The following is a 21942-nucleotide window of genomic DNA, read 5'->3' on the forward strand; positions in this document are numbered from 1 at the left end:
GTGGCCTGTCCTTGTCCTCTGAGTTTCCAGCAGCTCATCAGTACCATTTGACAATTCATACAATTCTACCTTCAAGTCAGAAAAGATGAGTAAGAGAAATTTTCAGCATAAAATCCAAAGTCATTCTTCCAGTACTTAAGAAGCAGTGTGAAAAAACTATTTCAGTTGGGAAAATGCTGGTTGTGCTACAAGAACAGGCTTTTGCTGTGGCAGGGTGTTTTTTGTAATTTGGCAAACAAACTTCGCTAGTGCTTGTGTTGGTGTTGCAGGTTGGTGGAGTCCAGATTCAGACTGGTTCCGATTGTGAGCCTCTGCTGCTACACATTCTTCATCTAGAAATGAGTGGTGAAGGCTCAAAGTGTGAGCAGCTGGTGGAGTCACCACATGTCTTTCCAGCTAATGCAGAAGTGGGCAGTGTGTTCACAGCCTTGGCCGTCCCAGCAGGCGTCATCCTCACAAACAGTGTGGAGTCTGCGGATGGAGAGTGCTGGACGGCTATTCCCAAGGAAGACATGAAGAAGACATTCAGAGAGCAGGGTCTCAGAAATGGAAGCTTAATTTTGGTTCAGGATTCAGACACTGATGATAACAGGTAACTCACTGAAAAGAGAAAGGGGGGAGTACTTACTTTCTTTTTTAAACTTTCTTTTTATTTATTCTATGTCTTTTACATCATGTGTCTTGATCCCATTGATTTTCTCATCCCTTCACATCTGCCCTCTGCCCCAAAATAAGACAAAATTTAAGAGAAAAAAGGAAAAAGATTAAAAATCTCATCATAGAATCTGCAGTGTGACACAGTGAGACACACATCTTTACTTGGAAGTGTTCAATGCAGAGTCATTGTCTGGTTTCTATTACACTATTGATGCTAGGCCCTCACTGGGACTCCTCTTGGCTCTCCTGTTGTTGCCCTGTGTTGCAGAGATCCTGCAACTTTGGGTCTGGTGCTCAGGTTCCTTCTTGGGCTCCCCAGATCGTAGATGGGGTAGTTGTTGGGGCGGGCCAAGTCATAGCCCTGGTTCTGGGCCTGGGCAGCTGCAGGGTTGGTCCACCCACCAGGGGGAGAACTTTCAAAGTATCCTAGTTACAGCACTACCCAGTAAAACTCAGGAGCTCTATTTTAGTGTTAATCATGAAATGTCCTTTATTTCTAGCCATTGTTTTAAATACTGTATTTTGTTTATTCTTTTTAAAGAATAATTTGTGAGTGTGCACATGCCATGCATGCATGCATAGACATCTACCTGTAGAAGTCTGGTGTTGGTCTCTCCTTCCACCTTTCATGTAGGTTGCAAGGATTAAAGGCTGTTTGTCAGGATTGTGTCACAAACACCTCTATCCATTCCTGCTGCACCATCCCCTGTTGCTTTGAGATAAGATCTTGTGCAATATTTAGCTGAGGCTAGCCTTTAACTCCTGATCTACATGTCTTTACATCCCAAGCGCTGACTGTACCAGTTCTAGCTCCTAAAAGCTATATTGAAGAATACTTGGGTTGTATAACATATATATATATCTGTTATAGAGATGTCCCTGAGTAGTAGATATGGTCTCAATTACTTGTCTATAACACAAGAATCCTATCAAGTGAGTTCTGATTGCATTATAAAACTAAAAGTCCATTCTCACAAGGAAAAAAATTCATAGGACAATGCAGGCTTTCCTTGTGGTCTTCTCCATGACTTTTGGGAGCCATTTAGCCTTCCCAAAGGGACAGTTGCCCTGAAAAATGAAAAATGCCCAGAATTCTGAATTGGAAACCCTGAAACACTTCACCTCCTTGTTCCCATGTTCATGTCAGTGCATTTCTGTGGGCAGTGTGAGGTGCTGAGAAACAGAGCCTTGTGGCTTTTGTGGTCCATTTATCTCTGTTACCTTTCAGGAGAGGCATCCCTTTTCTCTGCCTCATTTATAGGAGAGTGAATCATGTGCTCTTTATAAAAGACAGTCTTCATTTAGTCAGACTGGGGAGATGAAGTAAGAACATCAGTGAGCCTGGACCACTGCTGACTGTGCATCTTTGGTCACTGTTCGTGTCTGGTGACTTTCCTTTTCTTCTACTTGAAATCATTGTTGGAAAGATTTTTATCTTTTTTTTTTTCGAGACAGGGTTTCCCTGTAGTTTCTAGAGCCTGTCCTGGAACTAGCTCTTGTAGATCAGGCTGGCCTCGAACTCAGAGGTCCGCCTGCCTCTGCCTCCCGAGTGCTAGGATTAAAGGCATGTGCCACCACCGCCCGGCTCTTTTTTTTTTAAGAAAAAATTTTTATGATTTATGTATTTTTATTTTATGTGCATTGGTGTGAAGGTGTCAGATCCCCTGGAACTGGATTTTCAGACAGTTGTGAGCTGCCATGTGGGTGTTGGGAATTGAACCTGGGTCCTCTGGAAGAGCAGTCAGTGCTCTTAATCACTGAGCCATTTCTCCAGCCCAGATTTTTATCTTTTTAAGCATACTAATGATCATCTTTTTGATAGATGGCTATGTTCTGCTTTTCTCACATGTATTTGTAGACTCTATATGCCTCGTTTGAAGGCTTCCTCCTTATGGATGTGGGCATCATCATTTGCCCAACTGTTCCTGAGTGACGTGTTAAGGACAAGTACACAGTCGGCTGGCTAGATTGTTTCCCAGTTTGCCGTGTGACTAACAGTGTGAGCTTAGACAAGTTATCTCTCCTGTCTGCTCAGTTTCTTCCATAAGATGAGGTGATAACTAGTACCCGCTTAGAGTGGAAGGACTGAAGAGTTAAGTGGTCACACATTGCAAGTGCTAAGTGTGGTGACATCTTGTCCATCATTATCCTCCTCCAGTTGTCCACTACTGTAAGGTAGTCTTCAGAAAACATTCTAAAACTTCCTTTATCTTCTGAGGTAGGGTATCAGAATGCAATAACTGAAATAATGAGTAGAAATGTGTTTGGGGCAGTAAGGTACCATGGTCAAAGCAACTTAGAAAATCCCTAATTTGAGGCTCATGGTTCCAAAGAGTTAGAGTCCATGACCAGCGTGGCAGACAGACAGGCATGGCCCTGGAGCAGCAGCGGAGAGCTTAACAATCTTCTCCACAAGGAGACAGAGAGAAAGAGAGAAACTGGGAACTGTGTGGGCTTTTACAATCTCAGACTTGTCCCCAGTAACACACCTACTCTAACAAGGCCACACTTCCTAATCCTCCCCAAATATTTCCACCTATAGGGACCATTCTCATTCAAACCACTACATTCCCTAAAAGCCCTTCTGCTAGCCCATGTTTTTCTTCTTCCCATAGGAAGATTTTGTTAGGATAAGATACTTTACTGCCAGTTGCTAACATAAAAAAGAAAACTCACTGGGCAGTAGTGGTGCACGCCTTTAGTCCCAGCACTTGGGAGGCAGAGGCAGTCCAATCTCCAAGTTCAAAGCCAGCCTGGTCTACAGATTGAGTTCCAGGACAGCCAGGGCTACTCAGAGAAACCCTGTCTCAAAACAAAACAACTCTTCAATAAAATACAGGCATATGATATGTATGACTATATATGTGTGTGTGTGTGTGTGTGTGTGTATATATGTGCACACATGTACATGTGTATATATGTGTGTGTATGTATATATATATATATATATATATATATATCACTTTTTTGCACTGTAGGTCTACACATATATACAGCTGTTCACTGTTAAATTAAATCCAGATCCCAATGGGTATGCTTTTAATAATCTTCTAAAACTACTTTAGTGCTTCCTTGTAGGCAGACAACAGTTGACCATTCTTTTATACAAGTGTTCCTTGAAGCCAGGTGTAGTAGTACATGTCTGTCATTCCAGCACTTGGGAGTTGTAGGCCAGTCTTGACTACATGGTGAGCAGAAGGCCAGCCTAGACTGCGTAAGACCTTATCTCAAAAATAATAATGATAATAATTAGCCTTGAAAACAAGCACAGATCATTTAACTTGGGATTAGAGCCATGAGAACCAGCTTTGTAGATTACTGCCTGATATTACACTAAAATGGTAGCTGATACTGTGGCAGCAAGTCAGTAGAACGTGGTCCCTTTTCTTTAGTCATTTTAAGAGAAACATGCGAGTTTAGAAAAGTGATGCCCAGGGAAAGTGTCTTGTAAGACTCACTCTTTCAGTGTCCTCTTCTCCTTACAGTTCGTTGCCCAGACAAGGGAGATGGACCTCCGGTGTGGATGAGCTCAACTGGCTCCAAGTGAGAAACTTCTGCCAGTTAGACTCTGAAGAGGAGCAGGTTCAGATACCCGTGACCACACACACAGTGAGTAGATGGCCAGTAGCCTGGCTGGCAGTGTCTGGCAACAGTTTATGAAAGAGTCAGTCTTTCAGAGCAGCTGTGTCCATAGACGTCTTTAAGTCTTACTGCCTAATACTGTGTATTTACTCACATCAGCCAGTGCCTGTTTCAGAACGGTATGTACTCTCTTAAACTCCTAAGCCTAGAAGTCTACAGCTAGAATGTGGGGCTCGCCTTGGTGGCTCTTGGAATCCTCTTGATTTGATGAACACAAAGAGCTGTTGTCAAGGACTTTCTTTGCATTGTTTAAAGCACATATGTGTAAATACATATTTGTTATTTTGGTTTTTGTGTTGCCAAGTTTTTATTTTTATCCTAAGTTACTCTATATATACACATTGTCCTACCTAAAACCAACGGCCCTTAAAAGGTATTCCTCCTGCTCCCTTTGAAGACTATACTTCTAATTTTCTTAAAAATAATCTCAGGTTATTTATTTATTTACTTACTTATTTTTATTTATTTTTTTAACTTCTTTTTTTATTTTGGTTTTTTGAGACAGGGTCTCTCTATGTAGTCCTAGCTATCCTGGAACTTCCTATATAGACCAGGCTGGCCTCAGACTCATAGAGACCTACCTGTCTCTGTCTCGTGAGTGCTGATATGAAGGGCATGTGCCACCAAACCTGGGTAGGAAACATCTTTTTATATTGTTATTAGAATATTAATGGTTTTTTTCTATAGCAAAGTAAAAGAAACTAAGTTATATTCTTTTATATCATTTTATAATTTCTTTAAAGTTTTTTTCCTTTACATGTTTATTTGTAGGTACAGGCATGCATGTGGAGGTCAGAGAACAACCTGGAAGTTGGCTCTCTCTCTCTCTACTATGCAGCTTCCAAGGATCAAAGTCAGGTCATTAGGCTTGACAGCAGATACTATACCCCTGGAGCCTTCTTGCCAATCCTTGGCATTATAATTTCTTAAGGAGCATTATGTTTATTGATATTTTTAGAAGAACAATGTAGGATCAGTGCACACTGATGTAGGAGTGTTTCTATCTATCTGTTGCTTCATTGGTTAATTAATAAAGAAACTGCTTGGCCTGATAGATCAGAACATAGGTGGGTGGAGTAGACAGAACAGAATGCTGGGAAGAAGGGAAGTGAGGCAGATACCTCAAGCAGTTGCCATGACTCTCCTCTCCAAGATGGATGCAGGCTAGAATCTTCCCTGTAAGCCACTACCTCGTGGTGCTACAAAGATTACTAAATATGGGTTAATCAAGAAGTGAGAGTTAGCCAGTAAGAGGCTAGAGCTAATGGGCCAGGCAGTGTTTAAAAGAATACAATTTGTGTGTTGTTATTTTGGGTGTAAAGCTAGCCATTAGGGAGCCGGGCGGGACCAAAAGCAGGCCTGCTGTCTCCTCACTACAGCACACTAGTATCTGATCCTAAGTGGAAAGTCTTGGTGATATCCTTTGTCACTTAAGTCTCTGCTGCTTGGCACCATGTGGGTTCTGGTGGAGGGTCAGGTACATGTTTTCTGACATCACTTTTACCTCTTAAGTTTTACCAGTATTCGATGCCCTAGGGGATATTGGCCTAAAGTGGGCTAAAAAGAAAAAAGAATCTAAAAGTAATTTAAGTACAAGCCATAGTCATCTTGGATTGCTGTTAATACATTTTTATACTGTGTTCTGGGGGCCCAGATCCATGGTCCCCATTGTGAGAAATGGGCCTGTCCACTATTTTTATTTCTTGGCTTTTACAGGTAAGTGGTTGTCTGTTTATTGCTTTCCGGTCAGACCTGTTTCTTTCATGTCCCATGGTATCATTTTGTTAACATCAGTTTGATGAAAACCTAACGGTTAGGATCTATTCTGAGCTTTTGCTTTCAGTCTTACAGAACAATGTCAGGGTTGGCTAAAAAAATGAAGACAAGGGGGCTGGAGAGATGGCTCAGAGGTTAAGAGCACTGGCTGCTCTTCCAGAGGTCCTGAGTTCAATCCCCAGCAACCACATGGTGCTCACAACCATCTGTAATGAGACCTGGCGCCCCCTTCTGGTGTGCAGGCATACATCGAGGCAGAATGTTGTATACATAATAAATAAATAAATCTTTTTAAAAATGTAGACAAACAAATGTCAGGTAATATTGCAAATGATCTCTGTGTGCACACACTGATAGTCTTCATTTTCATCATTTTCATCTCCATCCATTCAACCTATGCACAGTCATTAATTTATTTCTCTATTTTAGGTGGTGTTTGACATTCGAATTAAAGCCATTAAGGAATTAAAATTAATGAAAGAACTAGGTAATCATTTCTGTTTGCTTTTTGGTTTTTAGCTTAATTTTTTTGAAAAATATTGAAGAGTACAAAAAAAGTAATGAAATCTCTCATACCTACCACCCAAAATGGACAAATGTTAATATTTTTCATGTGTTTTTAATTGAAACATAAAAAAATGTCCTGTGTCCTTCTTCCTTCCTCCCCTTTCCTTATACCTTTCTCCCATCTGACTCAAATGTATTCATAATGTACTATATATTATACACTTAGGTCTACTTATGTGTTTATATAAATTTTATAGTGGGAAGTCTACACATTCACTGCTCGTTAAGAGTTTGATTTTAATGGCTTCATTGAGATATAATTTAGATACCATAAAATCCATTCATCGTGAGTATGTAATTCAGTGACAGTCAGAAATGTGTGAATGTAGAAGATCACAGTCCAGTTTTGGAACATCTCTCCAGAAACATCCACAGGCTTTTGTGTCTGTCAGTTCACTTTGTGGGCATTTCATTTACATGGAGCCACATGGTTCATAGACTTCTGTGTCTTCCTTCTTGTTTAGCACACTAGTCTTTGAAGTCTGTCCATTCTTTAGAATATTCCAATGGTTTATCCCCTTCTGTACTGACTGCCACTCTTCAGTAGTAAGGATGGTCACATTTCATTAACCTTGGAGTAATGCTGTTGTACACACTTGGACACACTTCTTCGTGCAGACATTTGCTTTCAAGGTTCCTGGCTAGATTTACAACATTATAAAACTGAGAGTCATCTGGCAAATTTATGTTTAGTTTTATTAGATACTGCCATACAGTCTCTGAAACATTTACCATTAGTAAATTAGTATTACTAATTTTCAAAGCATTAGTAGTGTGTCAGGGTTACAGTTTCTCAAAGTCCTTGCTAATGTTTGTGATTGTCCCTTTTCATTATCAATTTAGTAAGTATAAATGGGTATCTCATTAAATGCAGGAATTCAAAATTAATATGCAGGAATCCATTGAACTATTTATTTGTCAGCAGCAGAAACAAAATGGATATCACAATCAAGAAAACTTTATTTATTTTTTATTTATTTTTAATTGATTTTTATTGAGCTCTGCATTTTTCTCTGCTTCTCCCCTCCCCTTCAACTCTCTCCCAAGGTCCCCATGCTCCCAATTTACTCAGGAGATCTTGTCTTTTTCTTCCCATGTAGATTAGATCCATGTATGTCTCTCTTAGAGTTCTCATTGTTGTCTAGGTTCTCTGGGATTGTGATTTATGGGCTGATTTTCTTTGCTTTATGTTTAAAAAGCACTTATGAGTGAGTACATGTGATAATTGTCTTTTTGGGTCTGGGTTACCTCACTCAAAATGATGGAAAACTGTATTCATTTATTCGGTTTTTGTTTTGTTTTGTCTTGGTTTGGTTTGGTTTGGATAGGGTCTCCCTATATAACTCAGGATGGCCTGGAACTCAAAATCTCCTGTGTAGCCAGCCCCCTAAGTGTTAGAATCGCAAATGTTTGCCCTGATGTGCTTACCCAGAAACAATAATAATAGCATAAAATATCAAAAATATATTTGGAAAAATATATGCAGAATCTATATTGTGGGAACTAGAAAACATGTGGCAAGGAACTAAAGAACAACACGTGGGTAAATGGAACAGTGTGCCACGCTCACAGATCAAAAGACACCATATTGTTAGGAGCTTGTCTCCCCAGAGTCAGTGTGTTCTCACTCAGTTTTATATTTTAGAAGGTATTTTCATGGAAATATAGAGAATTGAAAGTAACCAGGTGTGTTGGCATTCAAAAGAGTTCCACAATAGCCCAAAAATGGAGTATAACAAAGGTTTATTTATCTGGGGATAAACTCACAGAAAGAGTAGCGATCCGCAGTCCTCTGCATGTGCTGGGAACTGGAACCAAATCCAGCAGCCAAGAGACCCACGCATGCTTTTCGTCTGTATTTATGGTACATGAGGCCACGCCCAAAGTGGGTAGATAGATATCTTAAAGGCTATTGGCTGAAGGAGTTCCCACAGTACAGGTGTGATTAGTCTCAGCACTTAGGAGACAGAGGCTGATGGATCTCTGTGAGTGCATGGTCAACCTGGTCTAAATATAACAAGTTCTAAACCAGTCAGGGCTTCATGGTGAGACATTGTCTCAAAAAATGCAACAACAACAAAAGCCCTAAAGTAGCCATAACAGCTTGGAGGAAGTGCTGTAGTGTATGGCCTCAAGACTTACTCTTCATCATGTCTGTTGGTATCTGGAAAGACGCATAGAGCATATTGATGTGTGTAACCCACTTTTATGTACAATGGACAAAGAATAGTTTTGTGCCTTTAAGGCTGAGTTTCGAGAAGAAACCAGTGTACTATACACAAACTATGAATCATTTGGCTTCTATATGAGCAAAGAGAACTTCTTTTTTACCCTCCATCTTATAAAATATTAACCTGAAATCAATATAGAACCAAATGATAAAACTAAAAAGAATAAAATTTCTTGGAGAAAGCATGCAAGAAAATCTTGGTGACTTTACTATATGGAAAGGATTTTTTTTTTTTTAAGCACACTCAAACCATAAGGGAAAAAAATACAGAAAAAAGTGTAAATTATCCAAAGTAGCCATGACAAGTTCTCTTCAAAGGACATTTGAAAAAGCAAGCTATGAACTAGGAGAAAAACTTATAAAACATGTGTTTAGACTTGGATACAGAGTTTACAGAAAGTACTTGCAACCCAATCAGAAGACATCCCAGCCCAATTTGGAGAGACCTGCCTGTGAGGGAAGGATATTGTCAGTAGCCACTAGAGGGAAGTCATGACACCTATAAATAGGTAAACATCCAGTCCCAGTGAAACCAATGGTAGAGTCCCTCTGTGCAGGGAATGAATATCAAGTGCTGTATTCTCTTCAGAAACTTAAGATTTGTTTTTTGTTTGGTTGGTTTTGTTTGCTTGTTTTTTTATAAATGCAAACATTTACTTACCAATTCTATTTCTAGATATTCCCTGGATGAAAGGTAAAACATACAACCTTATAAAAACATAAACGAGAATGGTGGTGGCACGTGCCTTTAATCCCAGAACTCTGGAGGCAGAGGCAGGAGCGGGGACAGGGAGATTTCTAAGTTTGAGGCTAGTCTGGTCAGTGAGTTCCAGAACAGCCAGGGGCTGCACAGAGAAACTCTAACTGAAAAAAAAAAAAAAAAAAAAAGAAAGAAAGAAAGAAAGAAAAAAGAAAAGAAAAGAAAGGCAATATCATAATCCTAAACTGGAAACAATCCACATCGTGAGAAAGCAAACTACTGCAGCTAGTCAGGGACACTGTCGTCTACAGAACACCACGCACCCCACACAGCCTGAAAGGAAATCTACACAAGCAAGTATGAACTATGTTTCTACACAGGCGGTGTTTTAGAAACCCAGAGTTTAAGCTACAGTCACAGAAAGCAGATGTGGGAGCTGACTGCAGAGTAGCGTGGGGGAATTTGAGGATAACACAGCTGGGTGTGAGTGTGTATATGTTTATCAAGCTCTTTGGGTTGTGCTCCTAGACTGGATATATGTTAGTGTAAGTAAAAATACATCATAAGATTTATCAAAGGCATATGGTTTATTAAAGAATACTGGCTCAATACTGTGCCCAGTAACTGACTGCCTCATCTTGACACATTTTCTCCCTCCACTTCATGTCTCCTGCAGCGAGGGAGCCTCTCCACTTTATGCACAAGACCCTGCTCTCTGTCAAAGCTCCTCTGCTTTTCCCTACCCTAAAGCTATCTCTGTGGCACCTACAGTTGGGGCCTGCCTACCTGTGACCCCGTTTGTCCCCACTCTGTTTATTCACAGCAAACTGCAGCCCGCTTTGTGAGTCCCTTGCACAAGCTCACATCTACCTGGAGACTCCGTGCTCTGATCTCTGAACTTTGTTGCCTTTTTACTCTTTCCTCTAACTGGAGCTGTTCATTTGTTCTGAACTGAAACATTTTCTTCCATTTCTGATCTTGCAGTCTCAGTCTTTTGCTTCGCCCATAGCACCCTGTACCCTGCACACTGCCTTTTATTTGTGCCATTACCATTCGCCTCTCCCATTAGATGAGGCTCCGTGAGGGCAGAGTCCATGGTGTCTGGCTTACCTCTGGATCATAGCTTCTAGCCTAGTGCCCTGGCACAAAATACATAGAAAACACTTGAGTGAAAATGAAAGCTGGTTTTCTTTGTAGCTGAGATGAGAGCTTGTCTTGCTGTGTTGCCCTGCTTCAACCTTGTATTTCTGGGCTTAAGCAACCCTCCTGCAGTAGGCCAAGTTGCTGGCATGCAGTATCATACCCAGCTGGGACTGAAACAAATGATTTTGAAAACATAGTATTTAAAACCTACTTTTTAAATTAGGAAAGTACTTTTATCTACTTCTTTATCAAGAAATTTGTACTTAAAATGTATTCCAGCTTCATAACAGCATAGTATACAAGATAGAAATCAGGAGTCTCAGGAAGAAAATGTGTTTTCACTCTAAGAAAGTTAGACCACTTTAAGCCTATGCCATTCTTGCCCATTCAGAAGTCTTGGCAGGCCTTCCTTCTAAGCTCTCTCCTTGCTTTGTAAGAATTCGTTTTGGACTGAAAAGCTTGGTCTTTCCTCAGGATCAGCAGTCTGCATCCTCAGCAATGCATGCTGGCCTCGTGCATTTGCTAAGGATATTTGAAATGCAGGTGCTCTGCTTTGCACACTTGCAGTTTGCTTGAATTTCAGTTAAATCGTTCAGATTTCAGTGTCTTTGGCTAAAGCATATCCAGTTACTGTTCTGCGTGTGCAAATGAGACCAGTCACACCCCTCCTTTCAAGTCCAGGGGTGATTGACTAGTGCATGACTCATTCGTTTCTGCACACACACAGTAAAGTGTGTAGTTCCGTTTCCTCTTCTCCCAGCTATTAGCTTATCTGACATTGATCATGAAAGAAAGCACCCCAAGAATCTGAAGTCACCATATAGAAGCAGCTGCTCTCCACAGGAATGGAGACATAGCTGTCCCTAAAGGCTCCGGACATACAGCAATGGAACTTGCTGAAAGTAAACTTAGTGACCTATGTGAGGATGGTAGTTGTGATGAAACGTGCAAACATATCCCCGAGGAAATGATGTTGGAGAAAGACTTCACATTGAAAGAGCTCTCCGAGCTATTTCCTGACATTAAACATAGAAATAATCCTAGGAGCTGAGCTCAGCTCTGAAGTCTGAGCGTTTGCCAAGGAGCAGGAAAACCGCTCCTGCCCTACCACCAGCTGCCCCAGGGGACGGCAGCTCTTGTCCACACTCTGGGCCTGTTCTCCGGGTTTTGTTTTGGAGATGAGGTCTCGCTCTGTAGCCCTGGCGGGCCTGGAATTCTCTATGTAGACCAGGCTGGCTTCAGGTTTCCAGCAGTCGTCCCTCCTCTCTTTCTCTCAGTGCTGATAGTAGGTTGTGTTCCACCACACCCTGCTCTAGATCGTGCGTTCTGCAAGGCTGAAATGCTCAGCTGTTTCTAGTGTTATAAATGGATATGGGGTCATTTCACTTTTTTCTTTTCCATATATATATATATGTATGTATGTATGTATATAAATACATATAAAACATTAAAAATTCTGTTATATATATACATACATATATACATACATATATATATAACCTTAGACTTTTTAATGTTGGGGGAAAACATGCTAAAGTCATTGGCTAGTTGTTATTTTCTCACTGAACCATTTCAGCTATTTATATAGTCCTGTATGACTGCGAAGGGTAACCACATATGAGGCTTTTTTCTTTTTTCGGGGGTGGGGGGGTTGGAGGGATCTGTTTTGTTTTGTTTTGTTTTGAGACAGCATCTCATTGTGTAACCAAAGCTGGCCTTGAATCCATGACCCTTCTTCCTTGACCTTCAGAGTGAACACTGAGATTACAGACATAAAGCCACTATATTCATCCAAAGTTTTGCTTTTTGAGGACTGGGGGTTAGCCTATTGTACTTCCTGTAATTAATGTAGTAAAACTTTGCTTTAGAGCTCTTTGTTAACCACTTTTTTTTCATTCACAGCTGAGAACAGCTGTTTGAGACCCATTGATAGAAACGGGAAGCTTCTTTGTCCAGGTAAATCTTGGCAGCTTTCAAAGACGAGCAAGTTGTCATGCAGGACAGTGTGACAGTAACTAATGGCGTCGATAGCTCACATTCCTGAGTTATTTCCATCCAGATATCATATTCATTATAGAAAGCCTTACACCATTTCTGTTTTCCTAAGTAAAAACTCTTTCCGATGTCCCGGTCTTGGTGTAGCCACGGTGTAATCTAAGGATCTTCATTACTTGACGTCTTAATCTTTGCTCGTTTATTCCATTGTGATAGCAGTTTTGACTAGAGTCTTTGCTTCTCACTTTTCTGACCCATCTTGTCGTCAGACCTGGGTCAGTCTTAAACGAATCTAATGATTGATGGTGCTCAATTGTCACAGCTTTAAGTGTGGATGAAGCCAGTCCACTGCAGAATTTTTAATGCCTATAAACAAGTCTTTGGCCAAGTTATGTTAAGTATGAATCATGTTTCTTAATATTGCGGTCCAAGATAATAAGAGTGCTGTAGGAATGTGGAAATTAGACATAACTACTGTACGTGTGATACTTTCACATGAAGCACATCTCACCTTTTTCTCCCAATATTCTATTCTTTAGAGTGTGTATAAAAATCTAATAATGGTGTGTGGGTGCTTGATGGAACTAAGGGGAATCGGAACAAGCTACAGCCCAGCCTTGATCCTCTTGGCAGCGTTGAACCTCTTGACTTTTTAAAGAAAATAATGTCATTTTGCTAAGAGAGATAGGAATCAAAATAGTCACTTGGTTATCAATTTTGCTCATAGTACCAGATGCTTGTACTTTGGAAGAAGCAGAGGTGAAAATGGGGAGTTCCTTAGGACTGTGTCTGGGAAAAGCACCGACTTCCTCTCAGGTACAGTAAATAAAGCTCAGCAGAAGAGTCTACCCTTCTTGCTCGAAAGTCTGTATTTTGTTACTGATACATTTAATGCTCCAGGAATGCTGTTTTTCTGTAAAAAGTTAAATTTCCTTAAATTTTTATATTATTAGACTACATATATATTTTCCTTTTGAAACAAAAAATACTATTCCAAAGCATATTTCTGAGGTTCCTTTATAGTTGAGGGGGACAGTGTAAGGTTGAGTGGCCACCAGTTTGAACAAGTAGATGTTATAAATACTGGGCTTAAGGGAGTTTTGCAGGAATGTGATAGTTGTGTACCAGCTCCCCTCACCCTCTTCCTCTTCAACATCCCACAAAGTGGACCCCTTGCCAGAAACTGCCTAGATAAGGAGTTATTATTACCATAGCTCCATTACTACCTGAATCAAGGCAGTGGACTTTGATCTTGTTCCCTGTGACTCCTGGACTCGTCTTAGTACTTCCCCAACCACTGTCCTTCAGGCTGCATTCCTCGGAATGCTAGCAAGTAGCAGGCAGGACAAGTGACAAGTGAGGTGGATGAAAATGGTGGGGACGTTTGTTAGGAGTCCACTACTCATGAATAGCATTTTATTTTTTTTTTAATATAGAAATGGATACAATTTGTTTTAGACATTATCAGCAGTAAAAAAGAAACCACTTGTCACACAACTTAGAAAAATGTACAATTTAAAATTCGTTACAGACAGAAACCTAGAAATAATAAATCTAGGCAATTTAACTGAAGAATCTTCAATATAAACAAGTTCAACAAAGTCCTTTAGATGCAATTTCTTTTGGGTTCACTGCAACACTTTTTGTAATATTGTATGTTTTGTAAATTCCAATAAGTCTATCCGAAATCTCAAACATATTATTCCAGCCCTGGATTTTAAAAATGTGTCTATTGTTGCATTTTACATATATGAGCAAACCAAAAATGCCCAGTTCATAATAATTTCTCTCCGGAATAATATATTTTTGCTTTCAGAACCGGCATGTTTTTACAGCATTGGGTTAAACCCAGGACCTTAAGAATGCTGGGCAAGCACTGTTCTCCACCACTGAGATTTTTATTAATGCTCCATGGACATTTGGCTTTACTTTTTTGGAAATAAATAATAGACCTGTAGAATATTTCAATTCAGGGGAAATTATTTTCTCACTTCTGTCTTGCTCATAGCTGTTCCTGTTTTTTGCTCTGGGGACTGACATTCATCCTGGGGCAGAGATGGAAATCATAGTAGAAGAAACACTCTCAGTGAAAGATGTAAGTCATTACTGTGGGCTTGGAGGTCATGTAGCCTGTGCCGGGTTCTGGAAGTTTTAAGCTGAGGGCTTGTGCAGTATATTTCCAGGATTTATTTGTACTTGTTAGAGGCAATTCAGAAGACTGGTGAACCAACTGGGACTTTTAAATAAGATTGTTACTGTTACTTTTTACTTTTCTGATTATCGATAATACTATAAAAATTTAAGCTATGCAGACAGGGTGGCACACACCTGCAATCCCAGCACTTAGAAGGTGGAAGAAGCATCTTCATCTACATAGGAGTTCAAGACTTTGTGACAGAAAACCCTGTTTCAAAACAGCAAGAAATAGATTTAAAAGAAAAATACTAAAATCCTTTATTGTCTCCTTTCCCACTACTATTAACATTTTGATACATTTTCTACTTAAAATACATTTAAAAAAAATCACACAGCAGGATTGAGTGTTTTGTGTGTTTATGTGCGTTGAAAAAACAAATGAATAATTGTATTGGTTTCATTAAGAATAGGGATTTTCAGTAAGCCTACACTCCTATGTTTGAACTAGAAGAGTCTGAGCGGATTGCATCTATTTTCTGTTACAACTTATATATTTCCCGTTTCATTCCCTGTCACAGTTTACAATCCCTGAGTATCTTGGCCGCAGCAAGAAGCCCCAGCATCCAGGGGATAGCTGCTAGACTTAGCTACTTGGTTCTAGAAGGAGGAACCAGAACATCCTGGAGTAAGGCTGGTTCTCGTGTAGGTCAGGAAAGTCTGTGACAAGCTGCAGCACATCTTCACAAAAGACAGTGCAGCTGCCCTAGAGACTGACGTTCTCTTGTCAGAGCGGGACAGTTGAACTTCAGGGAGAATAGCTAAAGTTCTATGGAAGGAAACTTACAAAAGTTCAGAAAGGTGTTTGAAGAGAAAACCATTAAACAAGGCGTACTCTAATCCAGACACTCAGGAGGCTGAAGCAGAAGTATTGCAAGTCTGAGGCAGCCTGAGCTACATAGTGAGGGCCAGGGTAGGCAGGGTTACATTGCAAGAACCTACTACCTATATAGATACATGGAGTCCACATGCTCACATAATGCAGACTCTACAAGAAAATAACTGGTTGCCTGGCCTGTAGTAGAATTCTAGGGACCAAAAAAATCAGACATGTGTTCCGCTTTCCTTGTTAAACTGGAACTCAAGTCGCTGACAATGAGAAGCTGCGTTCCGCTTCTCTTTCTCTTAGGTAATGCCACCCAGACTTTGATCTTTTGAATAAATTTGGTTTAGGAGTGTTTTTCCTTAGGATGTTGGGTGTTATTAATTATGCTTTTGTTTTCTTTAATCTTTAGCAAGTGTCTGGTGTTTTACATTGTGCTGTGAGATCACGGCCTCTGTAGTTCTTTCCTGTGAGTTTGTGTGGAATTTCCTGGGTGTTAGTTCAGGCTGGTCTCACTTTGTAGGATTCCTAAGTGGTTGTGTACCCAAAACTTGGTCATGCGTACCCTGTCTGTCCTTAAGAAGTCAGTGAATTCAATGTCCGGTTTGGTCTGCATTGCTGGTTACTTAACCCTTAGTGGGTAGAATTACAAGTGCGCACCACCTAATAGGCCTAGTATTGTGAACAGAACTCTAAAGTCCTGGTTGCAAGTGGCAGAAACTATTTCCCCATCTGGATTGGCCTTAACTCCTAGAGGAGAGCTAACTTGTAAATCACCGAAATTCTGTTTTTTTTCCAAGAACAACAAAGTATAGAATCAGACTTAAATAGTCCTGGGCTCAGAATCCAGGTTTCTCCTCATACTGTGTAAATCAGAAACAGAAAGCTAACATTGAAGGTAATTATTTCTTTTTTACAGTGTTTAAAGATAATGCTGGAGAAGTCAGGTCAGCAAGGTAAGTGATTTACCCTGATAATATAATCTAATCTTATCCTCATACTTTAAAACAGTTATCTCAAAGCTTCATGATGAATTCTCAAGCTTTCTTCCTTCTGAGGGAGCTGTAAAAAAAAGAATATTTTACAGAGTGTGGGGAAAAATAATAGCTTAAATTTTGTTAGTACATAACAAATTCTCCTGGTTCTTATTTGTATACTAAAAGTAGTGGCAGATTAGTGCTAAGTGAAGATAATTAACATTAGGTTCAGCAAAGCTGAAGGAGAGAGAAAGCTAAGGTTTCTACCACCTGGAACTGTTAAGGCAGGTCTTTTACTGATGTTTTTAAAAATCACAGTAATTCAAAATTTAATTGTACCCTGTGTATTTCAATATTTTGTGTTACAAATTAGAAAATATAATACGAATGAAGAAAATAGTAAGTAGAAGAAAATTGAAAGTTGCAGTAAGCTCAGCAGGTACCATACTGCTCTTTAGAGTGCTCTCCTGGCCTCAGGCTTCTCTGTAGGCAGAAGTCCTGGCTGTCTTGGGAGGGAATTTAATCTACTCTCGATGCAAGGCATTCCTGCCCCGTATGTGCAGTACTTTGTTTATCCTCAGCAGCGGTGCTACAGCCATAAGGATCTCCACCTAGTCACCAGTTTGGCATGAGGAAGCTTCAAAGAGGCTTCAAAAAGCTAGAAGATATTCCCAGACATTCATTGGGGAGCATTTCTCTGTTTTGAGAACCCAGCTTCTTATCATTGTGCAGTGCAGTGAAGAGATGGTGTTTGCTTGTAACTCATCAGTGAATTTTTTTTTCTGGAGACAGGGTTTTCCCATACAGCCCTGGCTGTCGTGGAACTCAGAGATCCACCTGCCTCTACCTCCCGAATGCTGGAATTAGAGGCATGTGCCACCATTGCCAAGCTCATTAATGATCTTTTCAAAGATATTTAGATTAATTTTTAAAATTAGTTTAAGGGCCCAGCGTGCTGCCCCATTTCTATATTCCCAGCATTTGAAGGCAGAAGCAGGAAGATCAAAACTTGTAGGCCCCTAGGCACGATGGCACACACCTTTAACCCCAGTACTGGGAAGCATAGGCAGGTGGATCTCTGTGAGATCCAGGCCAGCCTGGTCTACAGAGTTAGTTCCAGGCTAGCCAAGGGCATGTAGAGAGTCCCTATCTCAAAAAGCGAACAAAATTTCCAGGCAACATGGCAAAACCTTGTCTCAAAGCAAGACCTGATGCTGCATCCCAGTGGTAGAGTACTTCCCTAGTGTTCAAAGCCCTTGATTTGATCCCCTACCCTCCTGCCCCTCCTCACCCTAAAGAGAGGAAAGGAAGAAGGAAGTTAGTCGACAAATATTAACTGTTGTTAAACCAGTGCTAATAGCTAACCAGGTTCTTACAGAAAAAAGGGTATGTGGAGAGTCAAACATGGGCTCTTATTTACCTTCAAGTAACTATTCCTTTGCCTGTTCAGTATATAATTATCAACATTACTATTCTTTCATTTTATTTTTTTAAAGATTTAAGGGCACCAGATCTCATTACAGATGATAGTGAGCCACCATGTGGTTGCTCGGAATTGAACTCAGGACCTCTGGAAAAGCAGCTAGTGCTCTTAATTACTGAGCCATCTCTCCAGCCCCATTACTATTCTTTTAATAACCACGGTTTTTAACTTCCCCCATTCAATATTTTCCCCACAGAAAAGAAATAATTTTTTAAAAAGAAACTGTCATTTCACTAGTGTAACTAGTCTATTGAAAAAGAGAACGCAGGTCAAAGTGTATTTAACATTGGTAAATACATCCACTCTTGAACATGCCTTCAGGAAGTACTGTTTTCATTAGATTAACTGCTGAGTAGATGGGGATAATTTCCTGTACACCTTAGAAAATTCCCATGTGCAACAGCAAAATCAAATTCAACTTCTTCAGGAATTCAGAAGAGATTCTATACTTAAGGGAGGCACTGCTATGATCTAGCCTACATGCAAGCATTAAGTTGCAAAGGTGCAAAGTAAACACTGTAGCACAGCAGCAAGGACTCTATGCCAAGTGTTCTTTTTAGTTTACTGTGTGCCCAGCTGTGCAGTGTGGGTGGACCCAGGAGCCTGCACTTGGCAGCTGAGTGTTACTCCTGGGCTGCATTCCCAGCAGGATGTAGTTTTCACTTACAAGTTCTTGCTGGGAGAAAAGCAAACTGAAGTTAAAGAAACAACTTAGTATTTTTCATATTGTGGAAGACATAATTTTCAATACAAATGATCCTGTTACTGGATGAGGCCACACGGCTGCCTGTTTTCTCTAGAAGGATATTCCTGCGCACCCTTCTTAAAGCTTCTCTAGAATTCTACATCTTGGTGCTAATTCCCTCCTAGGAGAGATGTGGCACTTGCGGAAAATGGATTGGTGCTATGAAGCTGGGGAGCCTTTATGTGAAGAGGTAAGATCCTTTCTCTACGTTTTAAAAAATACTTTATTTTATTTCTATATTGCCTATGTGAGGAGGGGCTGGGACATGCCATGTGTACTAGAGCAGGCCTGTAGAAGCCAAAGGACAACTACTCTCACTCCATCTTCATGTGGGTCTAAGTTTACCTGGCTTGAGCAAGCTCCTTTACCACACGGAGCTGTCTTGCCAGCCCATCATTTTCTATATTTTGCTCTTTAAAAAATGGTTAGGTTTATTCCATATTTTCATACACAATTCTTTTATTCTTTAGAATACAAAAAAAGAGTCCATGAATGTGTCTGTCTATGTTCACTTGTTCCAACTGGTTTTGTGATAAATGACAATCTGGGCTAAGCAGAAGCATTTCTGACACGAGTGATAAACCCCTCTAATGAACAGGAATGCCTAAAGAGTAGTTCACAGAAAGCAAAGAGCTTCAGAGAGCAAATTGCTTGTGGATGTAGGCAAGCCTTTGAAGACACTCAGAAATTCCATCTCCCAAATACTTTAATTTCATACTTTCTCTGTAAATAAATGCCCCTACCAGGCAGTTACAAGGTCCAGCAGCAGGAAGGATTATGTCTTCGTATTTGGAATCCAATTAGTCCATTTGTTGGTCTTAAATTGCATCAGACCTCCTCACCCACATTCTTAGCAGGTGGCCGAATGAAGCTCTGTGACATCTTAGATAGCTGTGGTCAGCGCTATCCTTCTGCCAGCTTCCTTCTCTCTGGTGGTTGGCGCAGTCCCTCTGCCTGCCTTCCCATTGTCTAGGAATCAGCAGTAGTTTTACAGTAAAACATTTTTAAGCAAGTGTATTGGGGCTTCCGCTGGGGCACCCTTTACCAGTTTGTAAAGTCCACTGAACCCGCTCTTGAGTCTTGGAGGAGTTGGACAACAGAAGAAGCAGGCCTCAGAGAATCCTGGGGTTTAAAATTAGGTAGCCTCTTCACTTTACTGTTGTTGTTTGTCCAGACAGGGTATTACTACCTACCCCAGGCTGGCCCCAAGCGTCCATCCTCCTGTCTCTGCCTCCCCCTCTGCAAGTGCTGGGATTGCAGGCATTTACCATCATGCCTGAATATTTTCTTCATAATCAGTTCCCAAATATGCATCAAACAGTTTATCTGAAAGCAAATGCATGGCCTTCAAAGCAGTGCCCTTCCAAGCTCTGCAGTCTCCTCCCCGTCCTTGTCTTCATTCGTCTTTTTCTCTGATTTGGTCCCGGCCTTCAAAGCCTGCTGGCCTTTCACTCTCTCCTTGCCCCCTTTCACCGCCAGACTGCCAAGCTTCCCTTTCCTCTGTACTAAATTACTTCAGCAGTTCCCCTGGCCCAGCTGGTATTCCCTGCCGCATCACACACAGTGAACAAACCGTCTTCGAGGCTCTCTTTCTGTCCCACACCTCAGGCAGTGTCCACTCCTGTACTTCACTCCCAGCTGCTTGTCACCTGGTGCTGTCCACTCCTTCCCATCTCTCAGCTCTTGGCCCAAATAGCCCACTGTTGTCAGCCCTGACTTTGCCTTTGTTCTCTTTTTATATATATAAAAAACTTCCTCCTCTTATTTCCTCTAGTTTTCCAAATCCAACCCTTTCCCACAATCACTTGTAGTTCACATTCCACAAATCCTTCTTTCCTCAGATCTTTCATGGTCCTTCTGGTTCGTACCCACAGTTTATAGTCCTCAGTGTCTGCTCCACTGTTCTCCTCTGAGTAGGTGATAGAAGCATGACACTTTAAAAGACCCAGTGGTCTCTTTGTCCCTTTCAGAGGTCACAAGTGACAAAAATAATTTCTGTGTTCCCAGGATGCAACATTGAAGGAGCTCATGATATGTTCTGGGGATACTTTACTTCTAACTGAAGGAAAACTTCCTCCTCCGGTAAGATATTGTTTCTAAATAGCATTTTGTAAGCAGTGGTTACTGTTTTCTGATCAGTATAATGATGGGGAAATGAGGAAATACAGGCAGTCATAAAAACATAGACAACGTTGCCACAATCTTACCAATCAGTCTGATTTCCTTCCTAACCTCTAAATAAAATGAAAATAGCTATGTGTAAAATAAAATGTCCAAATTCCAATATTCATGTAAATGACATTTATTTATTAGAAAATGCAGACAGCATAGGAAGCTGAGTCAGATGATAAATAAAGCTCTAAAGTGGAAAGCAGGAGTCACACCCATGTCTTGCCCCCCATTTTCCTGTGTGTTCTTCTGAGAAGAATGGACTGTAACCAAGCATTACAGTCCAGTGAGGGTGAAACAGGAGGACAGTGAGATCCTGTCTCAAAAGAAAAGAAAAAAGAAAGGAGGGAAAGGGGAGTTCACCGTGTGCATGTTCATAAGCTGTGAGTTAACGAGGGTATGCATCCTTTGCGCCGTCCACGGAAGCATCCCATCTTTTCATTCTTTTAAACTCATGTCTGTGTTTGGATGCACTTAACCATGTCTCAAGGATCACATATCAGATCTGCTTTTTTCTCTTACATAATTGTATAGAGTCTTATTTACTTTGCACAGTGATCTTTAAAGTTAATGTTTGAATAGATGTATGATATAAAATTCCAAATACCTAAAATCAGTTGGGCCAGGAAATATTGGAAGGTCTCCTCTTACCCACCCTCACCATCCCGGTCCTCCATGTAGGCATCCAGTTTTTTCTGTAGACTCCAAAGGTTACATTTTGGTGTGTGTACATTCAAGTATGTGTTCTATATGTATACAGTGTACATGTACATACACGTGTATATTTTTTCATTTACACAAATGATTATATGCTATATACCGTATTTTGTACGTAGCCCATG

The 21942-nt window shown here is 40.6% G+C and overlaps 1 protein-coding gene across 7 annotated transcripts in view; it reads left to right on the top strand.

The window, feature by feature from the left end:
* The window catches only part of Usp40 (ubiquitin specific peptidase 40), an 81584-nt gene that overhangs the window by 49022 nt on the left and 10620 nt on the right, over window positions 1–21942 (top strand). For all 7 annotated transcript variants that reach the window (XR_005286467.1, XM_038338459.1, XM_038338461.1 and 4 more), the window contains 9 exons: window positions 270–592; window positions 4143–4266; window positions 6505–6562; window positions 12618–12671; window positions 13438–13526; window positions 14719–14805; window positions 16646–16682; window positions 19057–19121; window positions 20939–21013. Coding sequence is in view for 6 of the 7 variants with exons in the window: in XM_038338459.1 (XP_038194387.1) it covers window positions 270–592; window positions 4143–4266; window positions 6505–6562; window positions 12618–12671; window positions 13438–13526; window positions 14719–14805; window positions 16646–16682; window positions 19057–19121; window positions 20939–21013 (912 nt within the window). In the remaining variant the exon portion in view is untranslated. The remainder of the gene's footprint in view (window positions 1–269; window positions 593–4142; window positions 4267–6504; window positions 6563–12617; window positions 12672–13437; window positions 13527–14718; window positions 14806–16645; window positions 16683–19056; window positions 19122–20938; window positions 21014–21942) is intronic.

The sequence above is a fragment of the Arvicola amphibius genome, chromosome 8, assembly GCF_903992535.2.
Source record: "Arvicola amphibius chromosome 8, mArvAmp1.2, whole genome shotgun sequence".
Taxonomy (NCBI): domain Eukaryota; kingdom Metazoa; phylum Chordata; class Mammalia; order Rodentia; family Cricetidae; genus Arvicola; species Arvicola amphibius.